This window comes from Lingula anatina, chromosome 1, assembly GCF_051362555.1.
Source record: "Lingula anatina isolate TDL-2025a chromosome 1, LinAna3.0, whole genome shotgun sequence".
NCBI classification, from domain to species: Eukaryota; Metazoa; Brachiopoda; class Lingulata; order Lingulida; family Lingulidae; genus Lingula; species Lingula anatina.
In genome coordinates, this window is record NC_141767.1 from 14,009,766 (window position 1) to 14,034,006 (window position 24,241).

The 24,241-nt window shown below is 34.9% G+C and overlaps 1 protein-coding gene and 2 long non-coding RNA genes across 3 annotated transcripts in view; all 3 read left to right on the plus strand.

The window, feature by feature from the left end:
• Positions 1 to 24,241, plus strand: part of LOC106150936 (ATPase MORC2) — a 31,518-nt gene that overhangs the window by 300 nt on the left and 6,977 nt on the right. The window contains exons 2-24 of the mRNA XM_013523964.2: positions 4,535 to 4,588; positions 8,637 to 8,671; positions 13,590 to 13,658; positions 13,974 to 14,064; positions 15,343 to 15,451; positions 15,821 to 15,895; positions 16,095 to 16,315; positions 16,723 to 16,931; positions 17,457 to 17,539; positions 17,987 to 18,072; positions 18,603 to 18,743; positions 19,082 to 19,236; positions 19,597 to 19,621; positions 19,758 to 19,861; positions 20,136 to 20,241; positions 20,496 to 20,589; positions 20,786 to 20,824; positions 21,000 to 21,152; positions 21,374 to 21,682; positions 22,033 to 22,161; positions 22,307 to 22,400; positions 22,592 to 22,634; positions 24,029 to 24,118. Coding sequence (XP_013379418.1) covers positions 4,535 to 4,588; positions 8,637 to 8,671; positions 13,590 to 13,658; positions 13,974 to 14,064; positions 15,343 to 15,451; positions 15,821 to 15,895; positions 16,095 to 16,315; positions 16,723 to 16,931; positions 17,457 to 17,539; positions 17,987 to 18,072; positions 18,603 to 18,743; positions 19,082 to 19,236; positions 19,597 to 19,621; positions 19,758 to 19,861; positions 20,136 to 20,241; positions 20,496 to 20,589; positions 20,786 to 20,824; positions 21,000 to 21,152; positions 21,374 to 21,682; positions 22,033 to 22,161; positions 22,307 to 22,400; positions 22,592 to 22,634; positions 24,029 to 24,118 — 2,514 coding nt within the window. The remainder of the gene's footprint in view (positions 1 to 4,534; positions 4,589 to 8,636; positions 8,672 to 13,589; positions 13,659 to 13,973; positions 14,065 to 15,342; positions 15,452 to 15,820; positions 15,896 to 16,094; positions 16,316 to 16,722; positions 16,932 to 17,456; positions 17,540 to 17,986; positions 18,073 to 18,602; positions 18,744 to 19,081; positions 19,237 to 19,596; positions 19,622 to 19,757; positions 19,862 to 20,135; positions 20,242 to 20,495; positions 20,590 to 20,785; positions 20,825 to 20,999; positions 21,153 to 21,373; positions 21,683 to 22,032; positions 22,162 to 22,306; positions 22,401 to 22,591; positions 22,635 to 24,028; positions 24,119 to 24,241) is intronic.
• LOC147763995 (uncharacterized) lies at positions 4 to 4,463 on the plus strand. The gene is made up of 2 exons (XR_015335692.1): positions 4 to 1,808; positions 1,839 to 4,463. It is a non-coding gene; the product is annotated as an uncharacterized LOC147763995 (long non-coding RNA).
• LOC147763996 (uncharacterized) lies at positions 4,595 to 5,490 on the plus strand. Its single transcript, XR_015335690.1, has 2 exons — positions 4,595 to 4,914; positions 4,996 to 5,490. It is a non-coding gene; the product is annotated as an uncharacterized LOC147763996 (long non-coding RNA).

Below are 24,241 nucleotides of genomic sequence, written 5' to 3' on the forward strand. Positions count from 1 at the left end.
TGGGAATGGGAAATACTAAAATCTAGAAGAATCTTCAAATGGCAGTACCAATGCAAGCTCTCAAGTATTCCTGAATGGGCATACGTGCTACCAAGAATCTGTGGTAGAATATTCTGCACACGATGTAATATTTGCAACGCTATCTTAAGATTAAAGGAGGTGGGGCAGGTGCAGTTTTAAGCTGATACTACGAGGTCACAGTTAGGACATCGTTGTTATCGTAATCAATTAACAATGTCATGTTTGACCCCAAAAAGTTTATTACAGCACATGAGCACTATTTATATCCTCCATATCTTTTGCAAAAAAATTCCCCTGATAAAATTGGGTGGGATAGATATTGTTGATGACAAGCCATTTAAACTTTTCAAGTCAGAATTTTGAAGACATTCTTTTGGCATGAATCACCTTTTTGTTGAGTTTATCTGAGGGCAATTAAATTTAACTTTTAAAACATACAGACAGATAAATGGCCTAATCAGTGTTGCAGAAAATAATCATATTCTCCATCCCTTGCCAAACCTCGGTAGTCGGCCATCTTGACACAGTTAGAAAAAAACATGGGTTCATTGGCAGCATGTACTAGATTTTAACCAGGTCAAAGCATGAGAGTCTCACAGTATCTGGAATTCAAGTGATGGAATGAATGATGTATCAAAACCTTTGCTTAATTGTGGGTTTTGTTCTTTTGCTTTTTCCAAAATTGTTACAGAGTTATCGCGAGTGTCAGAATAGGAAGATTAAAGGTTGGTAAGTCGAGGGGCAAATGACGTTAAGCCCAGGAAAATTAGTTAAATATGAGTTTTTTTATGTATAGGATATCTCTAAATTTGGTCCATTTTTCCGCCAATGTAAGCCAAGCTTACATGTGACCAACTCTGCATAAAAACACTTATTGACCACTTTTGAGTTTGCATCTAAAAAGAGTTATGATTGTACAATTTTATAAACTCCCAGGAAAATATTAGTTTTTATTCGCACTGATGGCAAATTGACCCTTTAAATTCACCATGCTCTTTCTTACAAATAGCTGTGATGTTACAGAACACAGCAAGTTATTCCTTAGTGAAAAGTTGACTATAAAATAATTTTTTTTATTGAAGAAATTGCTTTATTAAATTTGAAATGGCCAGATGTTCTTATTATCAAGTTGGCTACCTACTGAAACATATCCTGAGCTTCAGATTCTCACAGACAATCTTTGTAACTGCAAGAGAACAACAGAGAGCACAAACCTCTCACAAACTGTATTTCACCTCAAATAATTCTTTACTCAAGCTTTTTGATATATATTCCTATTAAAGAATCAGTTTAAGAACAGAGAAGATATGCAGTCCATTAAAATGCATCATGTATGTTAAAAGGACAAATGCAATCTTGGACATTTTTGGACCAAATTAGTCAAACAGCTGGGGGAGAGTAGGATAAAAGTTTTCTGGACAGGAATACTAATTGGTGCAATGCTTCTCAGAATATTGTTCTTGGTTTCGAATTAATGGATTAAGTACATATTTAAATCCCTTATTTATTGCAATAAAATTTGTAACAGGTTGGTCTTCTATAAATTATGGGGATGGATTTGACACGATGCAAGATTCATGTGACTCGAATAACAAAATGATATGTGAATTAGTTAAGAGATAAAGGCGAAATGGAAAAGATGTCTGATGAGGGCAGGAGATGAAAGTCTCCCTTCACTAGAGGGAACCACCTGAACAGGGTCACTTAACTATAAGGAGTTCCAGTATCTACTAACCTAAGAATAAAATAAAAACTGGCAAAAGGAATTAACAGGAACCTGAAAAAATGTCCGAAATGAAGAGGCAAAAGAGAAAAAGGTATAGGCCCACACAATGACTAAAGACAATATTCCTAAGAAGTTACATATTTACTCCCTGTGGTCCTCATATAGCAACAAACTGGTAAGTACTACACCAATAGTGACTTAAGAGGGCTGGCAAGAAGATTCCCCCTGCTGCACCAGGAACCTGGAAACTATTTTTGATATGGTTGATGAATGCCTTGCAATAGTTGCTAATGCTCATTAAAACCTCAATTACACCAATAGTGACTGAAGAGGGCTGGCAAGAAGATTCCCCCTGCTGCAGTAGGAACCTGGAAACTATTTTTGATATGGTTGACGAATGCCTTGCAATTGCTAATGCTCATTCAAACCACAATTTCCTATTCCTGCCGAGACTCCTCTTGGACTTCTCGCCTGACAAGATCACACTGGTTTTTTAATTTTAAAAAACATCTAGGCAAGGTGTGGTAAGGCTTTCTTGTATCTCAAAGGAGAACACAGCAAGTGGACCTACTTTGTGTTTAGTTTTGACTATTTTTGAAGGTTCAACAGCATGAATACAATACATACACAAATAAAAGAAGAAGAACACCAAGTTCAGGGCTGCCTTTAGAGCTTGGCATCTTGATGACTTCTAAATTTGACATTGAAGGTCAGATTAAATATACATGTGATGCCCGTTTGAAAATTGAGGCGTGTGATCTGAAGCTCAAGATGACTGAAGAAAGCCTTTTGAAAATGTTCCAACACAAATTCATTTGTAAATTTAGAGTGCATCCAAAGACCATGCTTACTGTTGTATTTGGCAGATTGGGAAGTCTTCATTAAATATTGAAATATGAGAAGAACAAAACCTGGATCTTATGAAATATAAATTAATCAACTTTTATCTATGACTGAGCTTGACCAGAAGAAAAGTAAGGTTTTGTCAAGAATGATACAACATTATTTCAAGATGCCTAGATTGATGTATTGGGGTGGAGGATTGAAGACTATGCGTAAAAGCTAAGCCAGTTTGATACAATTTCAGGCTAGGTAGTTATCTGACCGTGGTGATGTGTTGCATCATCCAAAACCTGGGCATTGATAATGATCAGGATAGGAAAATAAAGGAACAAAAATTTTTAAGGGATTTCCCCCTAAATCCATTACCATCACATGTAGCAGCCTTGTGAAATCAGAACACAGTGAGTCGGGTGGAGACTAAAACCATGAGTACCACCAGTCCTCATGCTGGTGGTATTATAAATAAATGCCAAGCTTTTAACTAGGAGTGTACAGTGCATTGATGCCTGCCGGATTTAATGTTTATCTGCTTTATGATTGCCAATGCACCAGTTCTTAATAGAGATTGAAGTCAGATTGAATAAGAACTACTGCCTTTTACTGTTGACAGGTCCTTACAACAAAAAATGAGAGTATTGCATTTGTTATAGTTTTTTCTTTTTATTTTCTTATTAAAATTGTTATTTTTTACATCAATGTATATTTACCAGGATTGTTGGAAAAGTCAGTCTAATGTTGAGTGATACTGTCGTACATATGAAGAATGTTTATTTTTAAGGAAGCAAGTTTGTAACATTGCTCTAATGATACAGGAACACCACCCACCTTCTACAAACATACAAGGTTTATGTTTTATTGCTCTATTTTTTATATATGTACATATTTGATGTGAAATAAAATGTTCCCAAACTGTGTTTGTGTGGTTGACAAGCAGGGCAGCTGATGGCTTGTCTGTATCTGATTAAAAGATGTTTCTGACACAGAATGTTTTTCATTTGTATGGTTTAAGTCCTGGAGGGTCTTTTCACATCAAACGTACTATCTTAAGCATTCTATCCTTAGCATTCTGTTTTAAGAGGAGCTACCATGTAATCCCACACTAGTGGACATGACTCCTCATAAATCAAGTGTTCACAGGCTTCCTGCTGGTTTTTTTTTTTTTTCTTTCTTCCCAGGTCAAAGTATTCAGGGTCAACCGTTTTTATCATCATTTTTGCAAGTCTACAAAACGTATGCTGGAAGGAGGGGGTTACACTTTTAGAAAAATAATAAAACGCGACCTTAATCTATAGGGGTGTGGTAGCAAAGGTAATAATTTTAGCTTTTCAATTTGTATTATCTGAAGGTGTGTGGGGGTCTGGGAAAAGTCTGCTCGTTGTAGACTTGTAAAAATGATAATATAATGGAAGACCCCTTCCAAAGGTTCTTAAACCTAAAAACCAGTATTGTGGACAATAAGCAAGGCTAGTTGTTCTACCGACCAAAATTGATTGGCTGTTTGAAGAATGTAGGGTCCATTTTGGTGATTCTCTTACATGATGGTTAGGTTATCTAGCTGTCAATCTCAAAACTGAACACTAAAGGTGGGATGCTTAGAATGGAATGTTTGAAAAGAAAAGCCCCTCTGAGAAATGGTACATGTTATTTGTGTTTTTGATATGTGTAAAGATGTCAACTAAAATTAATTCATTTAAGGTGAGAATTTTTTATTCAATGTTGATGGATCTCTTTCAACAGTCCAATTCCATGGACAGGTTTGACAAAAATAGTAAGAATTAAAAACAGCTCTGTTTTCAGTAATGTTTTGATATTAGAAATGGCATATATTGTCAAAGCCCACCTGATTGACTGTTGAATAAAGAGATAAACCATAGTTTCTTGCTACAGATTAGTATCTGACTCATAAATCCAGTTCTGACTGGGCTTTTTTTTCTCTCCTTCCAGAACAACCCACGAGTTTCTATTTGGAGCTTTGGCTGAGCTTGTAGATAATGCAAGGTAATTCTGCAGCTTATCCTTCACACCCAGACAACAAATATTGCTGTTGTGTTTCTGAAAGGAACACATCGTGAGGAGGTCTAAGTATATGTATATAATAGAATAAAGGGCATTTTCATTTGGTTGGACATTCCGTCAGTGTAATGTTTGGCCAGTGTTGTTCATTTCCTTTGGGTTGTCATGAGTTCACTTTCAACACGCACATTCAATTTGTTTGTTTGTTTGTTTATTTATTTATTTATTGAGGGAATGGGGCTGTGAAAGCAATTCTGCATTACTGTCAAATTTTGGCTATCTGGTGAATTGATTGTGTGGTACTTGTTGAAGTGTAGCTGGAAGGTGCTAATGGGCCTTATACAGTTAATAGGCCTGCACATATTCTGAGCTGAAGTTGGTGCATGATAGAGGGGATGTGAAAAAAAGAAAAGAATGTAGTTGGTTTATGACAAAGGTTATGTTGTATTAATAAAGTGATATTTCTCTCTTGTTTGTTTTGAATCACATTCTCAGTCATATTATTGATTTGTAATAAATTCTTAAAGGTACCAGTACGTACCTAACAAGAGTAAATACCCCATAATGAATAATTAGTACCACCTGTCTTATAAACAGATTAGACATTTACTAACACTACCCGCAGATCGTTGAGCACTAACACCCATATTAACCACATAACCCACAATTTAACCAGCACTACCAGAGGGGATGAATGTTCATGCTCGGTAACGATTTTTTGGTGCTAAATAATTGTATAGTATGTTGATTCATTTGTGAGGTTTTATGGTTAATATGGTCATTAGTGCCAAAAGATCTGCAGTTAGTGTTAATAAACGCCTAATCTGTTTTTAAGGCTTGTATCAGTTTCTTTCAAGACACTTATAAAATCCACATACCTCCCCCCCCCCCCCCAAAAAAAAAAAAAAAACAAAAACAAAAAGACTGCAATTCACCTCTTGGGCAGCAGAAAAAAGCATTTAAACTGCATCTACTTCTCTTTCTTTAAAGTACAGGAAGTAGGCAGAAAATGTCTGTCAAATATTTTTTTTTTTAATTTTCATTTTTTATTATTTTCTTTTTTAGAAAATGAATTGAAACTCTGCAGCATTTCTTTATACTTTTTAAAACACTGGTGGCATTTGGTCAGGTTTTGTATAATTTGACAAAAGCACTTGCTTAATATGCATCTTGAAAATGGTTTCCAACAAGCAAATCAATCCACCATGTTAGGGCATGATATCTTCATGTTTAATTTTATAAACTCAGGGTGAATATATGCTGGTATCCAAGAATGCACTTCACATTTTGCAAAGCCATTACTAGCTAGTAAATAAAGTTCTGAAATGTCATTGACTGAATATGTCTAGAAATAATTTGACAGGAGACCAGGAGCCATGTCTGAAATGGCCCCATATTTGCATGTTATGGTATCTTTCCACTCACAGCAGGAACTGGTAAGCCATGCTTGTTACCTGTGCCTTTAAAAGGAAGTCTTGAGCCAACCTTCCCCAGAAAAGTAGACTCAAGCTAGCATGTGTTTTATGCAACTATCCCTGTGTGTAATTTTGTACAAAATTTCATTCACAGATTTATACATGCTATACACTAATATTAAACCTCATTGAATGTATAGAGACTGCAACTATCGAAAACATGAAAAAGATCTCTTTTCATACAGAGTACAAAAAAAGCATCATTACATTTGTATAATAAGAGAATAGAATGAATAAGCTGCTGGATTTCCATATGAGTTAACTTCTACCACCACTTTTAGAAGAGCATGCACAGTTCTCTTGGGATACCCATGATTATCTTAGATGGTCTTTCCAAATCCAGCAAACCATGTTGGATATTGCACTGATAGTCAAAATCATTTCATTTCTGATAAATTCACATATGGATGAGGTTATTGCCTCACGTATAGATGATGACTTGTTAGTCCCTCTCCATTATCCACACACAAAACTCAGAAACTATCTAGTACACCCAAAAGACAAGATAGAGGACAGCAATAAGTGTGGAATAATATACGAGACCGCCTATGAGCGTTGTGACATTGTATATGTTGAAGATATGGGAAGAAAACTAGAAATGAGACTAGAGGAGCACAAGAAAGATGTAAAGCAAAATGAAAGTGGGCAAGTTAACACCAGATCCAAATGCGCTATACTGACAGGAGTTCTACACAAATCGGCCATCACAGATCATATGTCAGAAAATGACCAAGTGCCAAAATAGGACAATACTAAAGTGCTAACCAGTGAAAGTAATTACAACAAGCGCATAGTTTTTGGAATCCATCTGGATGAGAAGGAGGAAGCACACCACGAACAGATGTGAAAGAGTGCACAAACTACCCCATGTGTATGATGATATTCTCAAATCCACCCTGGGGTGTGTGGGCTAGAGGGATTAACAAGTCGTCATCAAAACTTGGGTAATAAAATGGTCACCTTTACCTGTATAAGCAATTCAGTTGTGACCAATTCTGTCAGAGTGAACAGACAAAACAGTCAACAGGTATATCTTATATGTGGATCTAACATGAAAGAAAACTTTTCGACTAACAAAACTGAGAACCAGTGAAACTCTTTTCATATTAAATTGACATTATATTGTGAGGATATGATATATAAAGGTTCACTTAATATCAATAAGGGGGTTGTACTTCCAAGCTGAAAGTAAGGAAAGAGTAGGTAGGTAAATAATCCTGACATAGTCTCTATAAACAGAGTACAATATAAATTATATGTGCAGCAGGTAACAACATATCTGGACCCTCTTTCTCACAAATGTACCAAAAAGTGTGGGTGGGTGGGTCTTGAGGGCATTACAGCAGCTTGATCAATCATCAACTGTGCACATTTGGTGAAAAAAAGCCAAGATATGGAATGTACTACTCATTTTCACATGCTTTAAAAGCCAAAATGTCAATACTCACCTACTTAAAATACTTCGGTTTGGGGAGTTAACCTCCCCTTGAACAAGAAAAAACTGACAATGCTAGAGGATCTGTAAAAGTGGGAAATTTTGTCATTTAAACTGGTCATCCATCTTCATCTTAAAATTGAAATAACTTTTCTATATGTATGTATAAGCTCTTGAAATGTGTTGAAGCTGACAATATTACTCTTGAATGCCCTTTTGTTTTTTGCACATCTTGCTGACACTAGAGCCCTTTAGCAGTGGCATGGCATACTTGTCTTTCAGGACACGACCACAATCAAATGAAACTGTTGAACTGTAAAATGCCAATCCAAATAAAGGTGGCAGAAGAAATGATAAAGATTTAAAAGCCTCTTTTCAGGATACCATTCGGATTATAAAATGGCCCTGTTAAGTTTAATGTACTTGTATCATTTCGATTTCTTCCCAAAGCATCTCTTTTTCAAAACTCAGTATGTATACACATTTAATAGACATCACTACATGTAGTGCAGAATAACTCGTTCAACTCTCAAAAAAATATCAAATAAACAGTAATAGATTAACTTTGAATTGCATTTTTGTTATTGTAGTTGTTTGCTTACATCATTTTTGCTTGCCCTATAACTCTCAAATGACTAGATATCATTGAATCTGTTACTTTGTACATCTGCCATCCTTGACGTCTTTTTGAACTGTTGTGATATATATGTTTATAAGCCCAGTATCATAGGATTGTTTGAATTCACATTAATAAAAAATAATGTGAAAGTTGATTACGTAATTGGTACCTGTATGCTATTTTTTATTTAGATGCCATTTGGAGGTTCTGCAACTTAGAATCAATTTCTAATCAGGAATATGAGAAATCTGTCATTCATAATGTTTTTTTAAGCCAGTCATTCCTGATGTAAGTTTGTTCAATATTGTTGGAGTGGTTTCCTGCCTTAAACCATTTCCTAGTTCCTAATAACCATTTCTGTTCTGCTTAAGCAAACATTACTGAATTCATATTCAGTTTTGATGGGATAAGAAATGTGATATTGATATAAAAAAGCAAAGTTATTTTTCTGCCTATTCACATTGAAAGAGTATTAATTGTATGCTATTGATTTCTATATTGCAGAGATGCTGGAGCCACAAAAATCAATATTTATTCAGGTGAGTCGCATTAAATTGCCAGCCCATCATTTTGATAGCACACATACTGTATGAGTTGTTAAAGTACATAATTTAGGCCGTTGTCTTTTGTTCTCCATGCCCCTACCTGATGTTATATTGGACATTTATTCATCAGAAATTGATTTTAGATAAGACATGTTGGTTTACAACCATCAAGCTTGAAAAAAACTTTAAATAGGAGTACTTTTGGTTGAATTTATGAATGGCTTGACTTGACCTACAGGCCGTGTATCATTTGGGTTAAACTTGTGTACAAAATACTGAAAGTTGCATATGAAGCGAGCATAAATTCCCTGTAGACTAATAAAAGTCTACATCCCAAAGAAACCAAATTAAATACTTGAAAGACAATAAAAGCATTGTCATTTAACTTTTTAATGAGATTTTAAGTGGTCAACCTTAACCTGCAACTTAACAAGTCCCCCCCCCCCCCCCCCTCGACAGCCACAAGACAGTTAATTGCTCTTCTGTGACAAATAGAAATAGCTCCCTATGAATAGCTTGTTGCTTAAGGGTGTTCTTTCAAACCACAGGACTTGTTTCAGCAGACAGCTAATCCAAAACAGGCTGTGTTTATCACATAGGCACAAAGCCCAGTTTCTAGAGTGGATACAATGTCATCTGCAAGCATGCAGAATTAATTGCTTCCATCTGGCCAAATGTAAAGAGCTTTCGCACCTGCACGTTTAGGTGACCTACTACATTTAGCTATCCGTAACTGTAAAATGACCAACAATTATTTTTTCGTTATTTCGCAGAAAGACCTGGTTAGCCTTTACGGATAGTCGAATTGTACAGTAGGCTGATACATGTTTCACGTACTGTAAGCAGAAACGTTAAATAGGTCATACGCCATTGGACAGGTTAGGTAATTTTGGAATGGTCTTCCATACACAATTTATGGAGATCTGGCTTACCCCATTAGAAGGTATCTGTTGAGTCCTTTCAGAGGAGCAAATTTTAGTGCCGAAGAAGAAGAATTCAAGAGGATAATTTCATCTGTGCGGGAATGCGTCGAGTGGGAGTTCGGAAACTTATTGCGAAACTTTGCTTTCCTGGACTTTCGAAACTAATCGAAAGAATTAAAAAGTTCTGTTGTCTCCTGCAGCCAAGCACTACTTGGTAGGTGGTCTTCTGGTCAACTGCCATACCTGTGTGTATGGCAATCAAATGAGTCGGTACTTTTAACTAGATCCTCCCACCTTGGCGGACTATTTAGCATGAACTGTACATGTGTATAGAGTAAAATGTAAAATTCATACCGCAAGCAAACATTTAAATGAAATCTTGAATAAAAAACTAATGTTTTAACAAAGATTCAGCCCATGTGTATCTTGCAGGCAGCAAGGGCCTAGTATGTCAATTCAGTTTTTCTTTTTAACCAAAGATGTAACCATCTCCATCATTTGTTTGTCTTTCTCAATTTGAGCTTCTCGCTCTTTCTTTTCTAATTCAAAGCATTCTTTCTCGAAGGCCAACTTGTCTTTCAGGTAACTGACGTAATCTCCTGATGAATCAGTATGGCGCTTCTTAAGTGGCGGCATGTTGTCCCAATTTTCAGCTGAAAAAATAAGTGTGTCACCAATTAATGCAGCATCAGTTTTTGTTACTGATATAATAAATATTAATCAATATTTCCTATTAGAGACAATTTCGGAACGATTTATAGAACGATGTGCTGTCCTTACTATTATTTATTATTCATTTATTCAAATACACAAAACAGGAAGCCATGTGACTTTCGAAACAAGGCTTCATAACATTAGCATTAAAAGTCAAGGAGACATGTCCTGTTAACTAAAGGAGAAAATCGAGCTACTAGTAGTATCTTACTAAATGGCACTTACCTTGCGGATATCCTGCTTGTTATGCATCATATGCAAACGGCTAGTCTACAGTCCACTTATAAAGGCATGTGTACTCCTAACAACTACTCACAAAATGATGACCTAACAGTCTTATAATACAATCAGTCACACGTGCGGAAGGCCAGTTCTGACTGCCTTGTGGTCAGTGGAAAATGCCTTTTTATGTACAGACACAAATAGCCATCATCTGCGTCTGTCGTCGCTGCCGTCGCCGTCGCCGTGCACTTTTACCGATAACACGATAAGTGGAAAACCATTTTACCTTTTGACTTGAAACTTGCAGAACTGATGAATATTCATAATACGCAGGTCAAGTTCGAAAATCAGCATGATTGGGTCACTTTTAGGGAATTTATGCTGTTTTTTCACTTTTTTCAGCATATATGCAGCACCGATAACACGATAAGTGGAAAACCATTTTACCTTTTGACTTGAAACTTGCAGAACTGATGAATATTCATAATACGCAGGTCAAGTTCGAAAATCAGCATGATCGGGTCACTTTTAGGGAATTTATGCTGTTTTTTCACTTTTTTCAGCATATATGCAGCACCGATAACACGATAAGTGGAAAACCATTTTACCTTTTGACTTGAAACTTGCAGAACTGATGAATATTCATAATACGCAGGTCAAGTTTGAAAATCAGCATAATCGGGTTACTTTTAGGGAATTTATGCTGTTTTTTCACTTTTTTCAGCATATATGCAGCACCGATAACACGATAAGTGGAAAACCATTTTACCTTTTGACTTGAAACTTACAGAACTGATGAATATTCATAATACGCAGGTCAAGTTCGAAAATCAGCATGATCGGGTCACTTTTAGGGAATTTATGCTGTTTTTACACTTTTTTCAGCATATATGCAGCACCGATAACACAATAAGTGGAAAACCATTTTACCTTTTGACTTGAAACTTACAGAACTGATGAATATTCATAATACGCAGGTCAAGTTCGAAAATCAGCATGATTGGGCCATTTTTAGGGAATTTATGCTGTTTTTTCACTATTTTCAATATAAATGCAACACTGATAACACAATATAAGAAAAACGGATTGGCCAATTGTAATTATACTCACAGGAGTGGTCAATCTTACTAAAACGCAGGTTGAGTTCGAAAATCAGCATAATCGGGCCATTATTTTAGAAGTTATACTGTTTTTTCACATTTCCTCAGATTCAATTATTAGGCATGTTAACAGTCTCATTATTTAACTAATAAGATGCCTAAAAGTGTTTGTTTGATATTTCCTGCATCTTTACAACATTGTTAGTTGATTATGTAAAAAACATGGTAAACTTGTTATCATGTATTGTGTAATAAAGTGCCAAAAATGGAAATAAACTCATATCATTGCAGTTTGTCAGATTCAATCATCCACTATGTTCAGAATCTCAGAATGGAGGAAATTGGACATTTAACACTGTTTTATTGATACTTTTCCCATCTCATCAATTTTCTTAGTTGGTCATATAAAAATGGCAGTAAAATGTTTATTTTGTTTTATGTTAAAAAAGTGTTAAAAATGGAAATAAACCCATTTCAGAACAGTGCTGTCTTGTTTACATTTTGGCATTTTCAAGGTGTGACTTTGAAGTTCCATGGGCCTGAAGACCTTTGCTAGTCACATTTTCTGAATATCTGTGATAATAATATTTTATAATTAAAAATTGATGGTCATTTAGCTGTTAAACATTATGTAATATTGCATCAAAATTTGAAGAAACCCCTATTTTGGGCACTGCTTCCATGATGACCATTTAAGGAAAATCATGTCACTTACTGTTCTCAAACTTACAGGAAAGAAACATGGGACTAAAATACAGCTTCAGTAGGCAATGCAGTCTGTTTGGTATTTTTATTTATTTATTTATTTTTTTTTTTTTGGCAGTTAAACAGTTTTTTGTGAAAATTTAATTTTTCACATATTGGCATTTTCAAGGTGTGACTTTAAAGTTCCATGATCCTGAAGACTTTTGCTTGTCACATTTTCTGAATGTCCATGTTACTAATATTTTATTAATAACATTTGATTGTCATTATGCTGTTAAACATTATGTAATGTTGCATCAAAATTTGAAGAAACCCCTATTTTGTACACTGCTCCTATGATGACCATTTAAGGGAAATCATGTCACTTACTGTTCTCAAACTTACAGGAAAGAAACATGGGTCTAACATACAGCTTCAATAGGCAACGCAGTCTGTTTGGTAAATTTTTCTGGCAATTTAACAGTTTTTTGTGAAAATTTAATTTTTCACTTATTTGCATCTTTATTTTCTGTTTTTTTGTCTGTACATTTGACAGCTTTGCTGCCTTGTTTACAGGTATAACCTATATTTCAATAGTAACAAAAAACATAGACACAAATAACAGAGACAAAATGTTTCACATATATTGCAAAAATAAAATGCCCAATATGATTTTAGCAGAGAAACGATCAATTTTGAAAGGCTTGATTTCATAAAATTATGCTGATTTGTCGAACCGTTTTTCATTGACGGGTAGCAATCTAGCTGTGGATAATGTTCTCTCTAACGGTATGTGTACACGTCACTAGACAGCAAAATATGATGACCTAATAGTAAAGGTAGTCATTCGCCTAAACGTACAGGTGCGAAAGCTCTCTAGTGACAGGGTCCCATTAAAGAGAAATCCACAAATAAATCTGCAGTCCTGGTACTTGTACTCTATGGTATTAGCTTTTTCATGTTGCTTTCTGTCGATAGTTTTCCAAAAAATTATTGGTTATGAAAAATTCACCATTTACAATATGTTCTTTTGGAAGGTTTATAAAATGCTGAAACTAAACCTCTTATTCTCATGGTAACAAGCCATATAATTGACAATAAGGCTTCACTTGTGTCTGTCTGCTGCTGTGCCACTATCTCAGTTGCTTAATTAGCTGCAGAAAAATAATCAGATAAATAGATGAGGGCGTATTTGGCAGCCAACGTTGCAGATTTCCTAGAAAGAAATTATGTAATTAATCCCGTTGTATTGATTGAACTTTTTTCCAGTCCCTGATAAAAAGCTGCGTGGTGGTTACATGCTGTGTTTTCATGATGATGGAGAAGGAATGGATCCAGGTGTGTATAATTAATGTTTTATCAATCACGAATGTCTTATCTCTTAAAAAGGTAGTATGTTGCTGGATTACAAGCAGTGTTTTCACCCCCCCCCCCCCCAAACTCCCTCTAAAGCAATTTGTATTAATATTTGAACCAAGAATTTTATGCCAGAAAAATTGATGTTTGTTTTAAATTTTTTACAAAAAATATTTCGTAGGTAAGTTTCTTGATGTTCATTTTTTAATTTTTTTTTAAATTAAAGCTACGTTATTTTATTGCTTTTTAAAAATGTTCTTGAGCACATTTTATGGTATTGAAAATGTTTCATTTCAGATGAATGTGCTGACATTATTACATTTGGCAAATCTCACAAAAGAAATTTTGAAAACCAACAAATTGGAATGTATGGCAATGGGCTGAAATCGTAAGCACAACATTTTCATTTTGCCTTTTCCTGCTTTCAATTAGCTTGATAAAGTAAGGTATTTAAGTGTACATAAGAGCATAAATTTGAATAGTATTTTATCTGAATCAGTTGTTTGTTTCATTTCTCATAATGAGCACAGTGGAATGCTTCTGTTTCTAGCCAGGTGTTGCTGTAATTTTTTCAGTCCTACTGCCACCATTTTGTAACCTTGCATGGTAGTACCTACATTTAGTTGTCTCCTTATGGGTACTGTAAGGAATTATTATCATCCAAATATGGAAAAAGAGGATTTTCCTGCATCTAATTATTAATAATATATCTACCTTTGTACTGATTTAAAACAAAGAAAATCCCCTTGAAATATTTAAAATATTGGCATTCATTTCTCTCGTTGCTGTGTGTAAGCATAGGCCACTCAAAGCTTTTATCATCAGTTTAACAGCTTTCTATTTTGAGGTGAGATAGTGATCGTTATGGGGCATAACTTCATCCCAGAATAAGATTTTATCATCAAAATTGGCATAGTTGATCACAAGTCTATGGGCCTCAATCCTGAGCCATCATTTTGCTTTAAATGCTTTGGTTATGGAGTTTTGAGCCCTTGATTACAGATAACCAGAGGCATTAATTTGCTTTGTCTATGATAAAGTCTGAACTAAGACTTTTAAGAAAAATCTCTAGCACAGTTTAAGTGTATTAAATGGTGTCATTAAATTGGCAATGAAATGCATTTGTGGTTGCTCAGGTAAAGGAGAAATTTGAGAAACAGATTTTTCTATTTTAACCTCAAAATTGCAAAAATGACATCACCTGTAAGATGACATGTGTTTAAATGTTAATTTAGTTACTGAACACTGAAGATTTATCTGTTATCCAAAGGAAAGTATGTAAGGCAGTAAATAAGGAGTTTTTGGCAAAGGCCTGAAGTAGCCTTAATTAGTTGATAAATAAAAAAAAAGCACACAAGCCTCTATGCTATCACGTTAGTCTTTCATAATCCAAAAAGACCTGATAAATGTCTATTTGGTAATTTGACAAAAGTTGCCATACCCCTTTTTTTATTCTTTAAAGAATTTACTAGGCTAAAAACAAACACATCTAAGATATGAAACTACAAAGAGAGATTCCTGAGATTAGGGTTGAAAACATTTTTAGACTTCTAGCAGCAGGCCCATAAAGTCCAATTTTTCCCATTAGATTGCAACATATACGATTGCCAGAACAACAATCAAAAACAAGTATTTGATAGTAAGTTGCTATTACCATTTTTTCTAGGGGCTCCATGAGAATAGGTTATGATCTAATTCTATTCACCAAGAAAGCCAAAGCTTTAACATGTCTGTTCCTGTCAAGAACATTTCATGAAGAGGAGGGAGTTGAAGAGGCAAGTCAAACAATGACTGAGTGATAAAACTAAAGAGAATACATGTTTGATATGGTAGGGTTGTCAAGAACACTGACTCACATTAGTTGAAAATGCATCACTTTAAAAGGGAAAGTAGTTTGTGAAAGAAGGTTAACAATAAATAAACAATTAATATAATGAAAATGTTACTTGTATTCTTTAGATTGGGATGTGATTATTTATGTAGACACTGTTAGTGTCTGTGTATATCTGATTACTATCTGTCTGTATGGACATTGCATGGAGTAATATTGATTACTCTTTTTCTGCTTAGTGTCTCTTTATTTGCCAGTTCCTTTTTGTAAAGGACATTGTGCTCAGTTTTTTGTTTTAATGATAACATTTTAGGTTGTCGTTCCCATTCCATGCTTTGATGCTGATACGTGTAAACCAGTTGCCAAAGGTGCCCGAGCACAAGAAAAGGTTGGTAAATAGCAATGTGCAAGTCTGCTGCGTGAACCAACTGTAACCTAACGCTGTGAAAAAAAAAAGATTCTTGACTCATAATCTTTGAATGGAAAGTATCTCATTACCTTTGAGGGTATTTTATCAATAAAGCAGCTTTATATCATATGAGAAGAACAAAACTGATGAAAGTATATTGGTTTTGTTTATTTTTCAGCATGCTGTTGAGATGGGCCTTATCCTTAAATATTCCCCTTTCAAAACAGAGGAGGAGGTTATGAAACAGTTTAAAACTATTGATTCTGCATCAGGAACTCTACTTATAGTTTACAATTTGAAATTGCTGGACTCTGGGGAGCCTGAGCTGGACGTTCTTTCAGTACCAAATGATATTCTCTTGTCAAAATCCAGTGTGGATGACTTTGACACAGAAGATGGGTAATCAGTTTTTATATACAGGCACTATATGTACAAATGTTTTTATTTTTGTTTATTTATTTATTTTTTTTCGGGGAAAAGATGGTGCCACTGTATTATGCACCCTAGCTTTATATGGCTCTCAAATTGATATTTTTATATGAAATCAGAGGACACCAATGTTAAAAATGTAATTTATTTTAGAACATATTAAGGGCCCATTATATCTTTTAAGGAATTATCATTTTAGTCATTATAAATGTACTATCCATTTTTTTAGATTTTAGATTTAGATTTTTTTTCTTGTCATATATTTGTGCATCCATGAGTGACAAACCCTATTTTTTTAAGTAGAAAAGAACTATTAAGTGCTTCGCCTATGGCCCTTACAAAAGGCAGCAGTTTCAAAGTTCCTTCATCTTTTCCAGGTTGATGCCAGAGAGGAGATCATTTAGAGCCTATGCTGCATTACTGTATAATGAGCCTAGGATGAAAGTGTACATACAGGGAGAAAAAGTGCGGACTAAAAAACTAGCCAGCTGTCTATACAAACCTAAATGTTATAAGTACACATCCAGTAGATTTAAGGCTAGATCAGAAAATGAAGTGAAGAAGGCTCAAGAAGAAGCAAAAATATGTAAGAATTTGGAAACTTTTCTTGCTTGCATCATTGTAAGCCAGGGGCGGATTTAGGCCGTCTTCTGGGTCTTCCGGAAGACGGTCAGATTTTCAAGTTTACATTGACGGGTATCTAATTTTTTCTGTCGGAAGACGGTCAAAAAATGGAGGATGGACCAACAAATATAATATGGAAGACTGTCAGAAAATATCTCTGGGTCCGCCCCTGTAAGCCCCCCCCCCTCCCCCCCCCCCCAAAAAAAAATGGTCACCCTGTATCTGTGAAGTTGGATGTAAAAGATAATTGAAAGTTTTATATTATGTCATAATTGTGCCATACCATTTTGAAAAGTATATTTTACATTTATTTCTTTTTAGTAAAAGAAGAATAAAAAGTAAATGGTATGCCTGGCAAAAGTCCTACAAATACATTTAGATGATCATGTTTCTACTGTCTTACTATTTTTGTGATGATATCAGGCTAAAACAAGCCAAATCTTTACTTCAGATTATATGTTAGTCATTTCAATTTTTCCTTTTCAAGCTGAATACAAGGCAAAAGAAGCCTTAAGTAAATCAAAAGACCTTGAAAAACGGATCTCTAATTCAACTTCTAAAGAACTGAGGGTAGGTATCATATGGCACAATAAATGATATATAATTTTTATGTGCAGACTTAGTGTTGTGTGCGTGTGTGTATTCTGGTCACTCTGAGCCAAGTGGTTTTCTTCTTTTGACTTCAAATTTTATATATATATATATATATATATATATTTTTTTTTTTTTTTTTAATTTGTTTTTATTCAGTCAAGTAGAGTAAAGTATTGTTGAAACCATTAAACTATGATGAACTGTGATGATACAAAAGAACCAGGTCATTCCATGCATTATTGCATTGACCTCAATTTAGTGCAGATAAGGACTAAATGTTTAAACCATATCTGTTTTAATTTAAAGGTGGGATTTGTAAGTACTTTAAGCCTGCATTCATTTAAGCTTAAATATAAAATCATCTCAGATGATTCTTTCCTGTTGCTGTTGAATATTTTAAGATCTCTGTTGCTTGGATTCCAGGCTGAAATGCGAAAGGCTCAAGCTACAGCAGTTGAGTTGCAAAAAGACGCCCAGTTAAAAAAACAGATTGCAGAGAGGCGGTCAAAGTAAGTGCTAGTTATCCTTATAGAGGACTTTTATAACCTATTTTATTCCAGGTCTTTGCTTCGCTTTGTATCTTTCCCTTTACTTCACCATACATCATGCCTAGATGCCATTGAGTCTTTCTTTGAATTTCTTTATTGAATGTCTGGATATGTAATGCTTTTAATGTCTTATTGTATTTGAAACTCAGAAGGAGGGGGGGGGGGTTTGCTAGGATATTGTTGATCTCTTAGAAGCAAGATCACCATAATTTCCATAAAACTTGCAAGTTTTTATATATCAGTTGCCAGTAGCTCTAAAGAAATTAACTGGATGTTATCAATTGCTGTATATTAAATTATTTGTAATATTATTCATTTATTTGCAACAGTAAGTTCTCCATATACAGACAGGAAAAATCTTGCTTTGCAAGCTTAAAAACTATATGTTTTACACTGCTAACATTAAAAAACTTGTCATTGTCCGAAAGCATTTACCAAGTTGATGAACCTTTTCATTTCATAAACCACTTTTTACTTAATTTGTTGTCAAGATCTCTCAAGGATCCCAAGACTCTGAACTTCATCTTTGGAATCAATCTAAGCAACAGAAATCAGTACGGCATGTTTGTATACAACTGCAGCAGGTTAATCAAAATGTACGAAAGAGTGGGGCCACAATTAGATGGAGGGGTGTAAGTATACTACCAGTGAATCATTTATATTTCAGTGAATCATTTATATTTCAATTGAACTCATGCTCTCAACAATAATGTTTCCAGATTATTGAGATACCAGACCTAGTAATTCCTGGCTAATCTATATTTTAGTTTACCACAACAACTGTCACTATTCAGGAATCATTCAATGAAAAACTTGCATTATACCAGACTAAGTGTTATCAAACAATATTTAATGTTTTTGTGCTGTTGTTTAACAAACAGATGCTGTCTAGAATGCTACAAGAAAAAAAAATGACACCCAAAAGTAGATGCAGATTACATTGTGAAATATAAAATGATTCCTTTGGCAGGTTTTGCAGTGGTGTTATTGGCATAGTAGACGTGCCCTATTTGGTTCTAGAACCCACTCACAACAAACAGGACTTTGCAGATGCCAAAGAGTACAGACATCTGATGAAAGCCATGGGGGAACATCTCAAGCAATATTGGAAAGACACGGGGATTGGTGAGGAATGAACATAAGGATTGAAAAAGAATTTGAATAGAAATCTCAGATTTCTTTCTGACTTTGTTTCCATAGCTTGGGAGGATAGAACCATAACAGCATTGTCTTTCAGATCGACTTCATGTAAAACTGGTGCTATATGCCCTGGATTAAAACCAACCTATTTTTCTGTAAATTTAGTATTTCTTGGAATGTTTTAAGTGCATAAGATGTGCTGTACATACATGTGCATATGTTACGCTGTAAACCTTGGACCATTTTGTTCTTATATCCTGCCTGTTTTCAGTAGAGGAAATATTAAATTCCAACTTAAAGCCATTTATCTCAATTTAAAATTGTTTTCTCACTTTATTATTTCAGCTAACCAAGGAGTCACCACATTTTGGTAAGTGAGCCATTGCATTGTTACCAGTTGTAGGAAAAATTTAAAACAGCTCATATTAATATGAACTGAAATAATGTCTTTTTAAAGTAGGTGTCTTATATAGTGTCCACAATTTTTGTTTATTTACTCATTTCAGGGAGAATTTCGGTTACATCAGTCCCAACTGGAAAGCTCCTCCGTCCGATGACCCAAAATATTTAAGAAAGCGAGCCATGCAAGTTAGCATGTGCATTCAATGTGGTAGGTTGTATTTTTGCTTCTGAACCCCATTGGAATCAATAAGTTTCTGTCCTTCATAATTATACCAGAAGTAAAAATTGTTAAGCTGGAGTTGCATTATACTTTCCCATATTGGTTTTTATTTGGTCTTTGTATTGCTATCACTTAAATATGCTAATGAATCACAAATGATAACACTTCACATTTTTATGGGGCAGATAGCCCCCTTTTCTCTTTTTGATTCAAGACCACATGTTAGAAAGGAAATGTATACATATCAATATTTTTCCTCCAGATGAGTGCCTGAAATGGAGAATGCTTCCCTTTTCCTCCAGTAGTATTGGTAAAGTGTATCCAGATAACTGGGTTTGTGCCATGAACCCTGACCCTTCACATAACAAGTAGGTGAACACACCCACGCAGTCACGCACACACACACACACATGCCTCTGAGTCCAGTACATTAAGAGTTAGAGGATGGTTTCCATGTTTGACTGCCAGATATCACAAATCTTAAAGCAGTGGGACAAGATGTTGAAGGGAGCTCGTAATTTCACTTTTGTTGAATATGGAAAAAAAATATGACCCAGATTTTTGTTTTACCTTTACTATCTTAAAAAAGACTTCAATCAGAGTGGTTGTCTTTTTTTTCTAGATGCTCTGCCCCAGAGCAGAAGTTGAATATACCAGAGGGTGTCCTCAAAAAGGAAGTCCGAACTAAAGACCAGAAAGAAAAGGAACTTGCAGAAGTGAGTATTACATTTTGAAAGTTTGGACATAATGCTTGTAGGCTACTTTCCCAGTAGCTTTTCTTTATTATTTTATAACTCACTAACAGTCAAGAATTCTTTGACTAGTATTTTGGAATGTCAACGTTTATCAAAGAAGCAGACACCTTTTAGAATGCATATTTTTCTTTTACTTATTATCGTATTCCCATTTCAGGAAATAAAAAAGAAGCAAGAAAAGTTGAAAGCCATGAAGGTATCTTTTATTTTTATGTTTTATTAGAGGCAAAATTTTGAAACAAAAATAAATAATACCTAACAACTTTTTTGTTTTGGAATACAAGCTTTGAAATGAATTCAGTTAAAACTTTGATTGAAACAACAAAAGTTATGTTCATATTTGGGTATATTTATATGTATTTCTTTTCTAGAAAACACAAGTTGTTACGTCATCACGGCAAGGAAGGCAGCTTTTAAGAAAGAAACAAGAAGAAGAAGAGGAAGATGAGGATGAAGAAGATGAAGAAGAAAGTGAAGAGGAAGATGAGGAGGAGGAAGAGGAAGCACCAGCTCCTCGGAAATCTGTAAGTACAGAATTTGTCTTCATACTGGAAATAGAAGCATGTGATTAGAAAGTTATACACAGAGGGTAAACAAACTAGTAAAGAAGATAGATAGTAGGCACAAGACAAAATGCTGTGTATATAAAAATATCAATATGATGGTGTCTAAGAACAAGATAATTGTTTTGCCAAAGGATTTGTTACTCATATTATTTTGCATTTCACTTAATCTCATTTCCCAGCGCGAACCTCAACGCAGACCACCTCCAGCAAAATCCAGTAGAATCAAAGTTCCCCCCTCCCCACCCACTGCTAAGTCCAGGTCCACCCCTGCCAGGCCAGTCTCTTCCACAGCAGCAGACAGCAGAAAGACGGCTCCGGCCTGGGCAGACAACAGGAGAAGATCTGACACTACCACCACCACTACTACTACTACTACACCAAAGGCCACGCCCCCACAAGTGACATCTACCAGACCAGAGCCCAGTAAGAAGACTGTGCCAACCAAAGCCCCAGCTGTGACCACCACTAAGACAGCACCAGTGTCTAAGGTAGGGACAGGATAACTAGGACATTCAGGATGCCTTGGTACCCAGAGTCCTGTATTAAGTGATGATTTTGCCTTCACTTAAACCATAAAATGCAATGCCAGGAGCCTTTAGAATACTTAAATAAGGATCATATAATTGTGTAAAGTCAGTGGAGTTTCACTGGTTCTAAGTACTGAAAAATGTGCACATTGTGTAGAAATATTTTACTAAAAGATGGCATTAAGTCATGGCCTCCACAATTTGAAACTTGCATGTCATAAATATTTCCCAACACTTCTCTTTTAACCTCGAATCAGACAAAATTATTTTTCAGAAATGTTTGAAATGTATTTTCACCATTGAATTAACAGGTGACAGAAACCAAACCTGCTGCAGCTGCTGTGAAAAGAAAGGCCTCTGTTACATCAGTTGTGTCTTCAATAGCAAGTGAAGAATCAGACATGGACGAGGTGCCTTCCAAGAAAAAAAGTTTCATTAAGGTAGCATATCTGCTTCTTTCCAAGATTTTATAGTGGATTCTTTAATGATATCTTAGGCTGCTCAGTATGGGATAACCTAAATATCTTTAAAGGCTTTTTATTTCATGTAAAAACTGTCAGTATGTTTTTCTTCTCTCTTGGACAGGAAGATGAGAAGGAAATTAATAATGATATTAAAGAAGACAGTGCTGTGGAAACAAATTATGATGATGTTTCGATGAGTGAAGATGGAAAGGACAGTAAGTTTCTAAATATATTACTGTTATTGTGTTATGGAACTGTCAGTTTGAGTTGATCCTTGATGTCTAGTTCTAATGGTTAATTCAAGTGTGTGAAAGTCTTTCAGTTTTATAAGTAGGACTTCAGAACATCATTGTGGGCTTTTGAAAAAAGAAGTTGTATGATCTTACATTTTAAGTTTTGTTTTTAGGTGAGATTGGAAGGAAAGTGGATGCTTGGATCAACAAAGATTGGTAAGCATTTTCAAATGAGAATTTTTATGTGGTATGTGGTGAAGAAATAAAACTGTCATTTTTTCTGTTGCTTTCATAGCTGTTGTCTACAATGTCTAAGATCACTGCGGTGCCTTTAAGCACCTATCTGTGCATCCAGCAACTTCATGGTAACCATCTTCACAAATTCATTCCTTCTAAATTCATGTTTGCTGTAAGCAAGATTTAATGAAGTTGTCCCTGGTTTTATGTCCTGTGAGCAAGAGTTGTAATTTCATGCAGTGTCTCTCTTTCACAGCTAGCACAACCACAGCCAGGAGTACACAATTACAGCATTGTACTGGAAATGCACAGAGCATGAGGCCTAAAGCCCATTCTATAAAATTTTGTCCAATAATTTTTTCAATAAACAATCTTTTCCATAAATAGTTTCACGTGCAAACTGCAATTCTGACAAAATGAAAGTAACCAGATAATTTAAAAAACAAGAATGTTCATTTTTTGTTGTTTAACCATAATATAGTTGTCTTAAAAGATACACAGGTTGAAGGTAGTCTCTAAGATGTATGGAGCCTTTTACATATTGAAAGGTACATAGCTTTAGGCCTATAAATTACAAAACATGAGTTTTCCTGGAATTTTTTTTCATCTTTTTTAGGTCTAGATTTTCTTTTTTAAATAATTCTAATAATGGAGATGAAACTGGTAAATAAAAGTTTTGATGGTAAAAATACAAAATATGAACTAATTTCAAAAAATGAGTTTATAGGTCATATTTTGCTCAACAGTTTTGAAAATTGTTGAAGTTTACAGGGTATTAATTAATTAATTAATTAATTAATTTATTTATTTATTTATTTATTTATTTATTTATTTATTTATTTATTTATTTGCTATATAAAGATCTAAAATGCATCATGTGTCATTACTGGGAACAAAAAACCATGCAGTTCAAAAAGTCATGTACAACTGATACAAAGATAAGCAGATAAAGTGTTTACAGTTGTGAAATTGCATTCTTATTCTTTGCGAGCTCTCAAAATCAGCTTAAATCCCAGGTAACATGTCAACTTATGATAAAACTATTGAATTGCAGTGAAGTAGGTCACAAGGTTAAGCTTGGGAAGCATTCTGTCAAAATCAACCATGTTATCTTGTTGTTGTTATTATTATACAATGACAAAATGACCAAATTGTGTTCAATAAATAGGACATTTTCAAAGATGCCGCTTTTTAAAGTATGTAAGCCCTAATAACAATGTGGTGATTCTAAAAACAAAGCAATACAATGACCCCATAACCACAAACCTGTGGACCTCCACACCCTTCTTTTGTTATAAATATGTCAGTAAAAATCAAAGAAAAATATCCTATACACCTTGAAGGATATGAAGGGAATTCTTTGTCTTTTGTAGGCACGCTGGCAAAGTAGTGAAAGTAAACAGGCAGCAGCAGAAGTGGAAAATTAAGTTTGACAAGTACCCAAAGGACAAATACGATAAATGGTAAGAGTGCATGAAGAGTTGCCTAATCTTGTGCGTGCATGTTATGTGTGGTGGGAGAAAACTAGAATGTGGGACCAAAACAAGATGATTCAGCCTTCTACTCTTATGGTCAAATGTTCGTAA